Genomic DNA, 13271 nt, shown 5'->3' with positions numbered 1-13271 from the left:
GACAGTGAGGACTGATCGCCCCCATCACACTCTGGCCATCCATTCAATCATCAACATCACAGGATATGCGATGGAATGATGATGGATCGATTGTTTATAAATAGATAGATAGATAGATAGATAGTATGTTACATTAGAGACTCCAGTACATTGCTTGATCCAGATAGGTCTTTCAGTAGTTGTAGTTTGTCATTCTTTTGGAGATGCACTACGTTTCGTCGTCTACTTGGTAGAAGACTACTTAGTGATGATGACAAGTCCACATCATCTCCTCTGTTCCCATTAGCATCTTGGTCATTGTAGTCGTCATTATCGCTATCCACATCATCATAGTTTGGCAGGTTGTCCAAGTTAAGCTTCTCCATTGGCATGCTGGTCACCTTGATGTCATCTACGGTACATTGATCGATTGATGATGATGTTTCCTTGTTGTTGTTGTTGTCGCTTCTGTTGTTGTCGTCGTTGTTTGAGATGTCTGGAGATGTTGGAAGTGTAGTTGCTGATTGTTGTTGATTGATGTTGCCTCCACTTGGCGGCCTTAGGTATCCAGATAGTGATTGTGCCGATATCTTGTTCACCTTGACTCCCACGACCCACTCCTTGTCGTCTGGTATCCCCAAGTGTTGCTGTTGGGCATGCACATCAATGGCGGCATTTGGACTCTTCCTCGTGGCCACGAAGTTCTCCATTTGTGTAGTTGTCGCGTTGTTGTTATAATAAGTGTTGGTCTTGACCATTGGTTCGTGTACATATACATTATCATTCCTCCTAGGTGATGGTATTGGTGAGGTTGGTGACACCTTCTTCAGTCGACTGGTGTTCGCGGAAGTGTCTGGCGCCACTCCCTTGTCCTTTGGCACGCATATCCATTTTCCATTCTGATGCTCAATAGTCCATTGATTGCGTTGTTCTGATTGATTAAGTTAGTGATTGATTAAATGATTGTGATTGAGTGAGAGCCATACCTTTGAACATTGGATTGGAATCGACCAGGTTGGAGATGGTATTCTGTATCTCAAGTATCCAATGTGATCGAGTGGTGGCAGTGTCGCATATGAATAGATGACTCTTGATTGGACTGATAAGGTAGAATGATGTATCGCTTTCAGAGTCTATTATAATGGATGCAGTTGCCAATGGTATCATCTTGTCAACTTTTCCCAAATCAGTTTGAATTGGCAATGGCAATGGTGTAATTGTGATCAAATAATCATTGCAAAGGTATACCAAACGTGTCTGGATCGATCTGTCGCGCATTGATTGTTTCTGTAATCTTCCCTCCTTGATCAACTTTCGATGTGGCTCCACAAGATTCTATGAATAGTGCATGGATGTGAGTGAATGATCATGTGATCATGTGATTGAGTGAGTGGAATGGTTCCAAAGTGATTGATTGAATGGAACGATTCCAAACATACCTCGATTGGCAATTGTGGAAGATACCTGTTGTAGGTCTCGATTAGACTTTGAAGTTGCATTAGTCGTTTCCTGTTTACATCCTCTTGGATTCCATCATTGATCACTTGGACTATTGATTTGAGTAATGTGGCCGCCGCTTGACATCGCCTGTAATCCGGATGGCTGGACTCTGTCACCTTGGCCATTGCATTCAACAATAGAATATATCTTGGCACACGTTGAATTGGGGCAATCAACAATGATCCAAGATCCAGTGATCTACAACGTGCCTCCTTCTCGCGTGTCCGTAGCCATACGGCCAGTGCCGGTGAGTTCTGTTTGACCTGTTTCAGTGTCTCAGTGGCGGTGGTATAGTTCTCAGAGAACTGTTTATATGATTTGAAGAAAGGGCCCATGTCCAGGAAGATGTCGGCGATGCTGGACGATGGCTGCCATTCAAGTACACGAGCACTAAGTTGATCGAATAGCAATGTACATAGATGATGTATACTCTCGATGTGTGAGAATATGCTGTGCACCAGTGTCTCTGTCAGTCCGCTCACATTATCATTTGATCCATCCTCTTGTTTCTGTCTTGCCAACATCAACATTGGCTTCAAGAATAACTCAATAATAGTATTCAATTGATCCTTATAACATCTCTCTGTATTCCATATCTCCTTTGCAATCTCTCTTCTAGTTGTTTCACATCTCTCTTTATAAGTTTGATTGACAGGTTAGTATGATTGAATGACTTTGATTGAATAAATGATTGAATACCTGTATAAGTATATATCTTTCTTTGAATGTATGCTGATGCCAATGCACCAAGTACATCATGTTTGTTATCTCTATTCATTGTATTGTTGTAAATAATATGATTGGGATGATGACACTGTTTGATTGGCTTGCAACAAACACAACAAGCCATGCAAAAAAAGTGTCGTTTCCTTTGCAACCATTGTGTGTGGTGGGTTGCATGAAGGTTGCAATGAACAATGTAGAAAGTTATCAATCTATAGTTTCAACAAATTCATTATATGGGCCAAGAATCATATACAAATATTAGAGAATATCAAGTTGGGTCAACCTTCAATGTATTCGATTTGGAACGATATTACCTACATTTAGGAGGTGGATTTCCAAATGATAGTCCGAAGAATATCTCGATGTTGAACCTTACCTAATCCATCCAATGAAGAAACAAGATTTTGATCATAATTTGATCTCTGGAACGAAATAAATATCACATCAAAGTGATGGTGTATATATTTGGAAAATTGAAAGGAGTCAGGCCGGACGCGGCTGGGTTTAGTTGGTGGCGGATTGACCAGTGATGGGACAGGTGGTGACAGAGGGACTGCCCTTGACCATCTGGTTGAAGAGGGCGGCTGGGTCGTAGAAGGTCTCGAGACTCTCAATCTGGAACTGGGCGTTGACGTGAGCCACGGTGATTCCAAAGATCTCGACGAGCGAGTTGGTTGGCTCGGCAACAATCTGCTCGGTCTTGGACATTGGGCAGCGGAGCTTGCCAGAGAAGTTGCCCCAGTGGCGCCACTTGAAGGCGACGATGGGTGGGCCAGAGTACACCTTGAGGCACTCCCAGGCAAAGCCGCTGCACAGCGACTCGCGGAAGGTCTGGTGCGACTCCTCGAAGCTGGTGTTCTTGGCCGAGTAGTACTGGGTCTCGCCGAGCAGGGCGTTGTAGGTGCCGACGCGCAGCACATCCTCGACGGTGGACCACTCGCCACCGTTGGTCGAGAACTTGTAGACCTTGTGGTCGATCGTGCGCCAGTCGGCGGCATCAATCTTGAAGGAGGCCTCCTTCTCCCAGTTCTTGACGAGGTTCTCGACGAGATGCTCGAGCGAGTCGGTGGCGTGGACATTGGTGCGCTGCTCATCATACAGAGTGTTGGCCTTGGTGTAGACGGGCGCCTCTCCGTGGCGCCACTTGACACCCTCGTCGTTGAGGACGGCGTTGCGATCGGTCATATAGTCGGGAAGAGTCATTGTTATACAGATAATGAGGTGATAGAGATAATGAGGAGGAGGAGAGAATAAGCAAGCAGAATGAATGATTGAAAAGACGTGTCCACACACCAAATATCTCTCAAAGGATCAACTTTCAAACTTTTTCGACCGATGATCAAGCCAAAGCATTTACCCAACTGCTGAATCAGGGATACTGATGTTCAGTTTAGTGTTTCTCCACCACCTATCTAGTTATTGGGCTACCGAGGGCCTTCATAGAATCTATATGTATTTGCTTGTGTCTGGCTGTGTAGCCTCGCATTCATCGTCATCGTGCCCTACTTGATGTGTGTCACTCTTTGAACTCTAAGTTATCGTCCCAATTGATCATGATATCATGTTAGATATTAACATTTGTTTCTTTTTGATATATTTATGTCCATCATGATGGGTACTGCTCCTTTCAATCTTATTAATACATGTATTAAAAGGACAGACTTCATTGACCGATTGATCTATTGATTGTGTGAATGAAGGGAAGTAAAGGGATGTCTTCGAATGAATAATGAATGAACTTTGAGAGTGTCCACTGACAAAAAATCGAGAAGTGAAGTTGCTCATGAGTACCCACTTCCACATCCAACTCCATCATTGTCAATAAGCATACAAGTAGCTAGCATCATCCTTTATATATTGTTATATATCTAGTATCTGTGTAGTTACAGGAATTATAAAACAACAATGTCAAAGCATCGTAAGTACCTTATAACCTATAACTACTCCTTTTGATTGAATGGAATGATTGATATTGACATGTATGTCCTTTGTAGATCCCGATTTGATTATGTGCAAGAAGCAACCTGGCATTGCCATTGGTCGTCTATGCGAGAAGTGTGATGGAAAGTGCGTTGTATGCGATTCTTATGTCAAGCCCTCGACATTGGTGCGAATATGTGATGAGGTATGTACATAGCAAACCATCTTCCAATGTAAATTATGATGATGTTACTAACACAATCAATCAATCAATCACTACTACAGTGTAACTATGGTACATTCCAAGGAAGATGTGTTATATGTGGAGGTGTAGGTATATCAGATGCTTACTACTGCAAGGAATGCACGACACAGGAGAAAGATGTAAGTTATACTACATAATCAACATAATGAATCAGATTACTAACAACAAACTATAGAGAGATGGATGCCCCAAGATTGTTAACCTGGGTAGTTCAAAGACAGATCTATTCTATGAGAGAAAGAAGTTTGGTTTCAAGAAGAGATAGATAGAGAGAGTATATGTGCTGGTAATGCAACTGCCATCCTATCTATCTATCTATCTACCTATCTTAAACTCTGTACATTCATTCACTGGCATTATAACATTGACATGGCGATGGCTTCACACCCCTTGGTTCCCTCTCCCAAGGTCAGATGACAGTGACCGAACGAACGAACGAACAATCTAACAACGAATCCAAAAGCAATGTGGACCATGTGGATGTTGGAAGCGACTCACTCTCCAACAAGCTGGAGAATAAAGAAGAACAAAGACGAACAAAGACGACGTCAACGAAGACATTTATCTGTGAATGGTCACATCACAACAGTGTGTGTGGCTCTCTCGATCAATCGATCATCATTGGTTTAGTTTAGTTTAGTTTGGATAGACTGATATAGTCACTGGCTCAGCAATCGACAGCTGATGGTGTATAAAGATACGATTGGTGGTGGAGGTGTAGTTGGCGATCATATTTGGAACAATCTCGACAGTGTATCCATTTGGATAATAGATGTCCTCATTCAGATAGATCTCGGTTGGGAGTTGGCAGTTTGGATTGATCGTGTAGGTGATGGAGAACTTTCCAGACTCTGAGTCGAATCCCGTGCTCTCAGTGGTGCCGGCGACGGCTTGGGCATAGGTCCTGCTGAACAACTTGACGCGCACTGGGTCGGGCAGGCCGCTGGCGTTGTAGAAGAATGATTCATAGTCACCAGGGATAAAGTCCTTGTAACTCCAGAATATCCATCCTTGTTTGTAAGTCTCCACGGCGTTCATGATCTTGGTGGATGATTCGATGACTGATGGTGAGTTTCCAGAGGTCTCACCAAACTCTGTCAAGAATCCAGCGCATCCAAGACGATCATAGTCCAAGAAGCGGACGTCCAATGTCTCATAAATATCAAACTCTGGACCATAGTAGAAATGGTATGACATTGCGCTCAAGTTCCTAAACTGATCTCCACCTGGCACATGCTCCAGACCAGTTCCAAAGTCATCCCATGGAATTGGTTCAAAGAAGATGATATGCTATTATGGGGTGTTAGATCATGAACTTGGATTGAATGAATGATTGGGATACATACATCAGGATCGATTGATCTAATATCAGTGTTCAAACGGTCGTACAATGGTTGGAGGTACTTCCTGTCGGCAACACCTGGGATTAGGATCTCGGGATCAGTGTAGACATCTCCAGCCCATGGTTCATTGATCAATTCGTAACCAATCACATTGGTACTGGTCTTGAATGTTGTGGCAATCTGCTGCCAGTATCCAGAGTATGAGTCTTGTATTCCTTCATAGTTATCATACAATGATTGGAATGCTCCAGAGCATGCAATAGTTCCATAATAATCTGCCCAGCCCAACTTGTTACAGTCCTCTGTTTAGATAATTGTTAGTGAGTTATGATCATTCACATCAATCAATAAATCAAATGATTATTACATACCTCTTGATGGGAAGTGAGTAACATTGTCCAATGGATAGGGTGCGGCCAATGGTAGGGGGAAGGCCTCTTTGGCCTTGGGCTTGGCAGCCCATGCTGGAGCACCATCACCACAGTAGGCCTCGGAGAAGAGGTCTTGATGGCCATCGAGTAGAGCGTATATTCCATAGCCTTCCATCAAGTCTACAAGATGTCTCATGTATGACAAGTAAGTCTGATTGTACACTGATTGTGCGGGTTCGACACCAGCCCACATCACTCCTAGTCTAACAACATTCAAACCCCAGTCCTGCAAGTACTGCATGTCCTGTGGTCCAAATGATTGGTAGACATCAAACTCCAAACCAGGTGCATAAGGACTGACTACAATAGTTCATTAGTTAGTTAGCATCAATCAATCAATCAATCAAATATTTGATAAAACATACTTTTATAAACAACATTGACACCATGGAAGTATCTCTCTCTTCCATCAGTGTCCAAGTATCTCTTTGTGTTGACATCGACAACAATGTTTGGATTCATGGCATCAGCCATCATTCCAAAGCATAGGAATACTGATATTAATAAATATAATCTCATCGTATTATTATATATATATATTTTAGTATGATTGATCTACTACTACTGTTTGCAGAATGATTATAATGTTGAACGTTAGTGAGTGAGTGAATGGTACCCGATCAGTGTACATTGAATGTAGTTTGGAAGTAGGAGAGACCAACATTAAATCGAATAAATTATAGTTGTAAATATCTTGAAAGAGTCGGTACTTGCAAGAGATCCCACAAAAAGTTCATCACTTGGGGAAATTTCCACGTGCCAGAACACACTCCAACCTAATCAAGACAAACCCGCAGAAGAATCGTCTTTTGCATCACACGCGTTTTGATCTGATCATGTACATTTGACGCCTGTGAGAGGGGGTGGGGGAAGGGAGGAAGGTGAGGACTGGTCCTATTTAATGTCGACATCATAGGAGGTGATCGCCTGCCACTGCTGTTGGCTGTTGCAATAATCACAGAGGTCCGAAACCAATGACCGGAATCGATGTTCACTGCTCAATACTCGGTTGCTGTCCATTCGGATCATTGTTGTAATAACAGGGTGTTCATGTGATTGATGATATTAATTTGTTAATATCTGGCACTGTGCACGCTTCGTCTCTCGCATTCCATATGAGCCGGTATCCAACTTACCTTAATAGAATTGATGATAGTCTTTCTTTGTCCTTGGGCGTCAGGTCATCTGGAAGCCACTTGGCCTCTTTAACACTATCGCGAACAATCTTGTTGAATCCTTCACCAGAGTGTGCTTTGACTTGTCAACGGAAGGGGGAGAAGGAGTTAGTTGTGGATAGTTCAGTCGTTCCAATCAGGGCCATACATACACCATGCATAGAGTGTCTTTGCAAAGTGCTCTGTGAGCAGCTTGGTGGAGTCTTTGGAGATGGCAGTGAACATGGAGGAGAGGACGTGAGAGCTGTAGTTGGTAACAAGGGACTCGTGTGGGAATCGCACAAACAACTGCTCGATGAACTCCAGTACACTGATGACTGACTCGCGCTCAATATTGAGCATGGCGACCACTGCCAACTCCACGATCTTCAACACATTGGGCAGTGCATAGAACATGGCGTGGCACTTCATCAATATCTTTGTCATCACTCTGTAGAACCTTGTCGTCACTGGTATGCTGCCACTGTTGTCTGATGATTATGATTATGTTGTGGTGCGTTAGGTACATTGAATGAGTGATTGAATTATACAATCACTTACTATTGGCAATGAGTGGCAATGAGTGATTGACCAGGTTGTTGATTGGTTCCGAGAGTAGTGGAACGCAGGAGCAGCTATAATGAGTGAGCAGGGCCTCCAGTGAATCGTAGGCAGAGTTGGTGAGAATGTGAAAGGTTGCAATGTCCACCAAAAAGTAGTTGACAATCTTCTCCAAGTTGATATACTGTTGTTGTTGTTGTGGTTGTTCTTGTTGTTGTTGTTGCTGTTGTTGTTGTGGTTGCTGTTTCTTTTGATGCTCACTCATTGTGAGTAGGACACTGCAGAGTACGCGCCAAACTGACTCCAATATGTCCAAGTCCCTGTATTTGATTGACAGATCATGAGCAGAATCGCACAGAGGTAGAATATTGTTTGTAAAGTCTTTGTATATCGTGAAGTATTGCGCTGGTATCCTGTATATTATTGATTGTTGTTTCGGGTTAGCATCAATCACACTTCAATCATCAGAATACACATACTTCAATCCAGACTCCAGAACAGATAATCGATCGATGATCATATGTTTCTTGTCGGCACTGAGATGCAGTGATGGTCGGGGATCTTGGGCAAGAGCAGTCTTTAAATTTACAATAGTTGGCGATAGTAGTCGTTGGAAAATGTTGTTGGACTGTTTGATTGATTGGTTGATTGATGAGTTAGTCAGATGTTGAATGTTGGACATGCTATTTGAGAGATGTACATACATGTGTCTCATGCTTGGCAAAGGAAGAGAGGAAGAGGATGGATTCAATGAGTGACTTTTGGTCGCCAGGCTGCATGCAGGTAGAGTGTTAAGTTGTGTGTCGTTGACGTTGATGTTATAGTTGCGGCCAACATACCTTTACTGTCTTTGCCGCCATCATTGACTCCCAGAGGTTCAAACAGTTGTCTATGCTGTCATACAGTCGGTCTCCGTGTCTTTGGCAAAAGACATGTAGTGTCCTCACTGTGTTGCGTTAGGCATGATAGAGTGAGTAATTGGATTGATTGATTGAGTGATCATGTCATGTGACTACAACACAACTTACATGCCAATGAACAGGTCTCTGTATGCTGGACAAGTGATGTTATGTAATGGTAGCATTGATGAAGTAACTCGCTATTGGTCGTAATGAATTGGCTGTAGTCTTCCAGCATCATCAACACTGTGTTGGAGAGTATGTAATGTGGTCGAGTGGTCAACGTGCGTATTATAATGCTGCCCATCATCTTGCCAGTGCTATCATTACTCTGGCGCAATTGAGATGCTTCCAGATGAGTCGATCGGAATATATGTATGACCTATGAGTGTGAATGATCAGTGATTGTGTCGGTCGGTCGGTCGTGTCGCAGGAGGTGTACGTACAACTTCAAACGACTGCCAAGTCTTGCATTCGTTATGGACTAGATTATGAATGTACTGTACAAAGGCTTCCTCTCCAATGATCTCGAGACAGGCGTTGACGACATCGCTAGCATCGTTGCGATAGCTCAATATCTCGTCGACAATGTTGTCATCGGGCCTGTCCACCTTGGCGGGGAATGAGGCATGCTGCATCAAAGACTGGAGCAGCTTGGCGTAGATACGTTGGAAGCGGACGAGCACATCTTCGCTCGCCAACTCTGTGATGTGTCCTGTCATGTAGACCCATGAGTCGAACGTGAACTCAGACATCTCGCGATCACTGTGCGCGCATATATCCAACAAGTATCGCATCAACTGTCTATTATCCTGCTTGGTGACGTCCATTATAAGAGGTGCATAGCACTCTACGATCTGTGACACAATCTCTGCGAATGCGCTGAATATAAATGATAGTTGTGCTGTGTTTGAATGTGATTGATTGATTGGTTAGGCGATGGGCAGGGCAGGTGACCAATATCGACCAGATACTTTACGAATGATTGAACTTTGATTGAAGAGTTGTTTGAGTGATACCAGCTTGCGAATGATGGGAATGATCAGTCGATCATAGTTGATCTCGTCGAAGCTTCTCTCGCCTTGAACGACAGGTGCACGGTTGGAGAGTGGCGACACATAGGTGTGGAAGTTGATCAGGTCGCACATGGTACTGAGTGATGGGATCAATGCATTGGAATGTGTATCCAYYATTAGTTTGAATATAGTCGTGTGGAAGTTGGCCTTTAACAATGTGCTGTGTGGAGTGAAGAGGATCATGTTAGGGATGGATGATGAGTGGAGTGATCGTTGTGATCCATACTTTGAATTTGTATACATGACCCATGATCTGAAGCATTGGATGATGAGGGCCTTGTTCTGGAAGGTTGGCGTAGAGTTGTTCATGAGAGCGCTGGTGATGGCCATGATCACACTCTCTGAGCTGTGCAAGAGGTATTCCTTGAGTGCATTCCTCCTGTTTTGCTTCAGCTTGACCAACACGTACTCTGGCGGCAGCATGGTCAGCACGTCGATAGAGCCACGTATCATGCGGTCATTGTTTGTGGACATCAACAGCAGAAAGTCGCCAACCGGGTCCTCCCAGAGACGCGGCACACTGTGTACGATGACGGCGGCCAGCACAGACGCCAGCTTGGCCAAGAAGACTGGTGCCACCTGTGCATCGTTCACCAGCAACAGGAAGCGGGTGAACACTGCCGACTTGATGCTGAAGCGAAGCTCGTCCGTCCATTGCGACGTCTCCCATCGATGGTGAATGGTCGAGTGCAGTGTCTGAAGGCCGTAGAACTGCGAAAAGAACGGTCGCTCGGGCTTGATCAACTCGAGACAGAATGGTATTATATTGGGATTGTGCTGCAGGTCCATCAGCCATCGGTTGGCTTCATTCTGCACGTGTGCGGCCGTATCATTATTGCCGCCCGTTGGAGGATTGAACAATGTTTGTAACACCTGTTCAATCAAGTTTAGATTAAGTAAAAGTTGTTGATTCTGTTGTTGTTGTTGTTGTTGCTGCTGCTGCTGTTGATTGTTATCAAGTAGTCCACCTGATGTATTGATGCTGTTGTGTACTGATCGATGATCGGATGATGAAGATGAAGAAGAGGATGATGAAGAGGAAGATGAAGCGGTGGCATTGGCATTGGTAACAAGCCCCGCTACAGTAGTAGTATTATCTGGTGGTGGCAACATTGTGATGATGTTCATGATCATTGAAGAAGTACCTTGTCCATAATGTGTAAAAGGAAGCAAGGAATGATGATGGGTGGATCGATCTATAATGGAATGACTTGAAGAACTGATGATGATCGTAACGAAGCCTCTTCTTTCTTATTCTATTGCAATCTTTTCCCTTGTCTCCTGTCCTAATCTGTTATTATGGTAACTAGCTAGTTACTGTTTAACCTCTTTGAAACTATTAATCAAAGCTTTGGAGATTGTCTTGTTCTTGTTCTTGATGTTGTTGTGTTGATGTTTTGTTTTGTTTTGTTTTGTCATTCACACACACAAACAACAAACACATAATTTGACGATAGACTACACCAAACCTGGTTCATTCAGCTCTTCCCAAAGTTGTTGTTTCCTCCTTCAGCAAAAGATGTGCACGAGCATGTTGTGGAGGGGTGTAGATAGGTCCTCCTTTCCATTTCAATTTTGTTAACAACAACAAGACACCATCAGGAGAAAGAAAGACCTTAACAACCAATGAATGGGTGGACATAGGGGGCTGGCTCTTTGTAGCAATGAAATGAGCGACATACAAACGACATTACCCAGGTGAGTAGGTGAGTCATTATCAAAATTACTAAAGCAGTGAAGATCATCATCAATGTTATTTAACTTAATTAAGTTACTCTGCTACTGAAGTCAAAGATTGTCGTATTATTATTGTCTGTTGTGTTGGGGTTCCCATCGGTTAAAGGTTGTTTATTCCGTAAAGTTCAATAGGGTTTGTTGGTGGAGGTATGCGATATATTGAGAGATAGAGAGAGTGGAGTTATAATACATGCTCTGTGGATGGATTGTTGAGTTGATGTCTGATTGATGACCGACTGCAGTAGGAGATAGGGTTGTTGATGTAGATGTATTTTGTTGCGTATTGACACCTACATGCTTCAACCAATCATTCATTCAATCAATCTATCAATCAAACAAACAAACAACCAACCAAGTAGAGCTCTATTTACTTGGCGTATTTCTTTGTCCACTCCTTGGCTTGTTTGTTGAATGCATTGCGGTCGGTCTTGAATTGCTGAGCGATATCTACCTCCAGAGGGTTATCTGGGTTTGGTTCAATCAAAAGAGTTCTAATTGTCAAGAGAACTAATCATAAGATGAATGTGTTTGTTTGTTGATGTTAGTGACATTGACTGCATTGTTAGGAGAGCTCAAAGTGAACACAACATACCATCTTGGATCTTCAACTGTGGCGACCAGCTCTGTGAAAGCAGTTCAGAGCAAACTGTACCGTCAGACTTGATATTTGGATGGTATATCTTTGTAGTGAATTTCAAGGTTGGTGGCTTGAATGGGTATTCGTGAGGTATATCCAGCTCGATCTCAAATGTACCCTTCTCAAAAGGTGATCCCTCCTGTTTACACACAATACAAGTTAGTTAACAATCCAATCTCACTCACTGTCTGGATGTGTAGATGATGATTATACGTACTGGTCCCAAGACAGTTGCCTTCCACTTGTGAAGGTTGTCACCGACTACAGCGGCTGAACACCATGTTGGTGGTGCCTTGATTATATCAGTGATCTCCTTTTGCAAACGCTTTGCAGATGTTGATGCCATTGTATCTCTATATATTGGTTATGAATGTATGTATGTATATATAAATATATAAATATATATATTGTGTGTGTGTGTGATTATTATCTGTATAATTGAGTGAATGAATTGTGAATGTAGGGTAGTGGTTAAACTCATCAAACACCTCCTCCCCTAATTCAATGACACTCATACATACACCAAAAACAAACCAATTTGAGATGATTAATGGAAAAAATTATGAATAAATGATTTCAAGAACAAAAACCCTCAAACCAACTTCATTCTCATTGTTGTCGTGCTGACCATGACGATGATGATCATACAGATATATACGTTGAACCAACAACGTATGTTCCGGAATAAGATCAGTGCCACACACACAACTCTAGAGTCTTTGGTTAAAGACTTGTCTATTTTATTCTTATGCATAACAATATAGAAAAAGAGAAGAATAAGTAAGAATGTACAAGAATGAACGACATTTTGAATTGACAGAACATTGAGAACTCATACATTACACTTCACGCCATTAAATTAACAAACATTTATTATCTACATCCATAATTATATTTCTGAACTACACCTTTCATCAGTTGTCAACCACTCACTCCATTCATTCATGAATACTTAATCCTGGATGCTTGATCGTGATCACCACACTTGTGGCATGTATGACAGTGGAGGACCAATCACATGTTCGTACAATCACACTCAAATA

The 13271-nt window shown here is 42.7% G+C and overlaps 6 protein-coding genes across 6 annotated transcripts; 1 reads left to right on the top strand and 5 right to left on the bottom strand.

Annotated features, from left to right (window-relative positions):
* Window positions 1–128: 128 nt before the first annotated feature.
* SAMD00019534_123550 (hypothetical protein) lies at window positions 129–2009 on the bottom strand (the record flags this gene model as incomplete). The annotated part of the gene is made up of 3 exons (XM_012892416.1): window positions 129–910; window positions 966–1314; window positions 1419–2009. 3 exons carry the CDS (start codon window positions 2007–2009, stop codon window positions 129–131), a joined length of 1722 nt encoding a protein of 573 aa, XP_012747870.1.
* Window positions 2010–2709: 700 nt separating this feature from the next.
* Window positions 2710–3408, bottom strand: SAMD00019534_123540 (hypothetical protein; the record flags this gene model as incomplete). The annotated part of the gene is made up of 1 exon (XM_012892415.1): window positions 2710–3408. The coding sequence occupies one exon, from the start codon at window positions 3406–3408 to the stop codon at window positions 2710–2712; it is 699 nt and encodes a 232-aa protein (XP_012747869.1).
* A 763-nt stretch (window positions 3409–4171) lies between these two features.
* Window positions 4172–4655, top strand: SAMD00019534_123530 (hypothetical protein; the record flags this gene model as incomplete). The annotated part of the gene is made up of 3 exons (XM_012892414.1): window positions 4172–4330; window positions 4411–4509; window positions 4566–4655. Coding segments are annotated over 3 exons (348 nt in total), but the record flags the coding sequence as incomplete, so codon positions are not given.
* A 380-nt stretch (window positions 4656–5035) lies between these two features.
* On the bottom strand, window positions 5036–6704 carry SAMD00019534_123520 (hypothetical protein; the record flags this gene model as incomplete). Its single annotated transcript, XM_012892413.1, has 4 exons — window positions 5036–5521; window positions 5728–6035; window positions 6105–6464; window positions 6530–6704. Coding segments are annotated over 4 exons (1329 nt in total), but the record flags the coding sequence as incomplete, so codon positions are not given.
* A 592-nt stretch (window positions 6705–7296) lies between these two features.
* SAMD00019534_123510 (hypothetical protein) lies at window positions 7297–10988 on the bottom strand (the record flags this gene model as incomplete). The annotated part of the gene is made up of 10 exons (XM_012892412.1): window positions 7297–7421; window positions 7492–7809; window positions 7880–8292; window positions 8359–8507; window positions 8584–8652; window positions 8719–8825; window positions 8908–9160; window positions 9225–9682; window positions 9758–9930; window positions 10081–10988. The coding sequence occupies 10 exons, from the start codon at window positions 10986–10988 to the stop codon at window positions 7297–7299; spliced, it is 2973 nt and encodes a 990-aa protein (XP_012747866.1).
* A 970-nt stretch (window positions 10989–11958) lies between these two features.
* SAMD00019534_123500 (hypothetical protein) lies at window positions 11959–12574 on the bottom strand (the record flags this gene model as incomplete). Its single annotated transcript, XM_012892411.1, has 3 exons — window positions 11959–12098; window positions 12184–12367; window positions 12446–12574. 3 exons carry the CDS (start codon window positions 12572–12574, stop codon window positions 11959–11961), a joined length of 453 nt encoding a protein of 150 aa, XP_012747865.1.
* Window positions 12575–13271: the final 697 nt, after the last annotated feature.

The sequence above is a fragment of the Acytostelium subglobosum genome (genome assembly GCF_000787575.1).
Source record: "Acytostelium subglobosum LB1 DNA, scaffold: scaffold41, whole genome shotgun sequence".
Lineage (NCBI taxonomy): Eukaryota > Evosea > Eumycetozoa > Acytosteliales > Acytosteliaceae > Acytostelium > Acytostelium subglobosum.
This window is presented reverse-complemented; position numbering and strand designations above follow the sequence as displayed.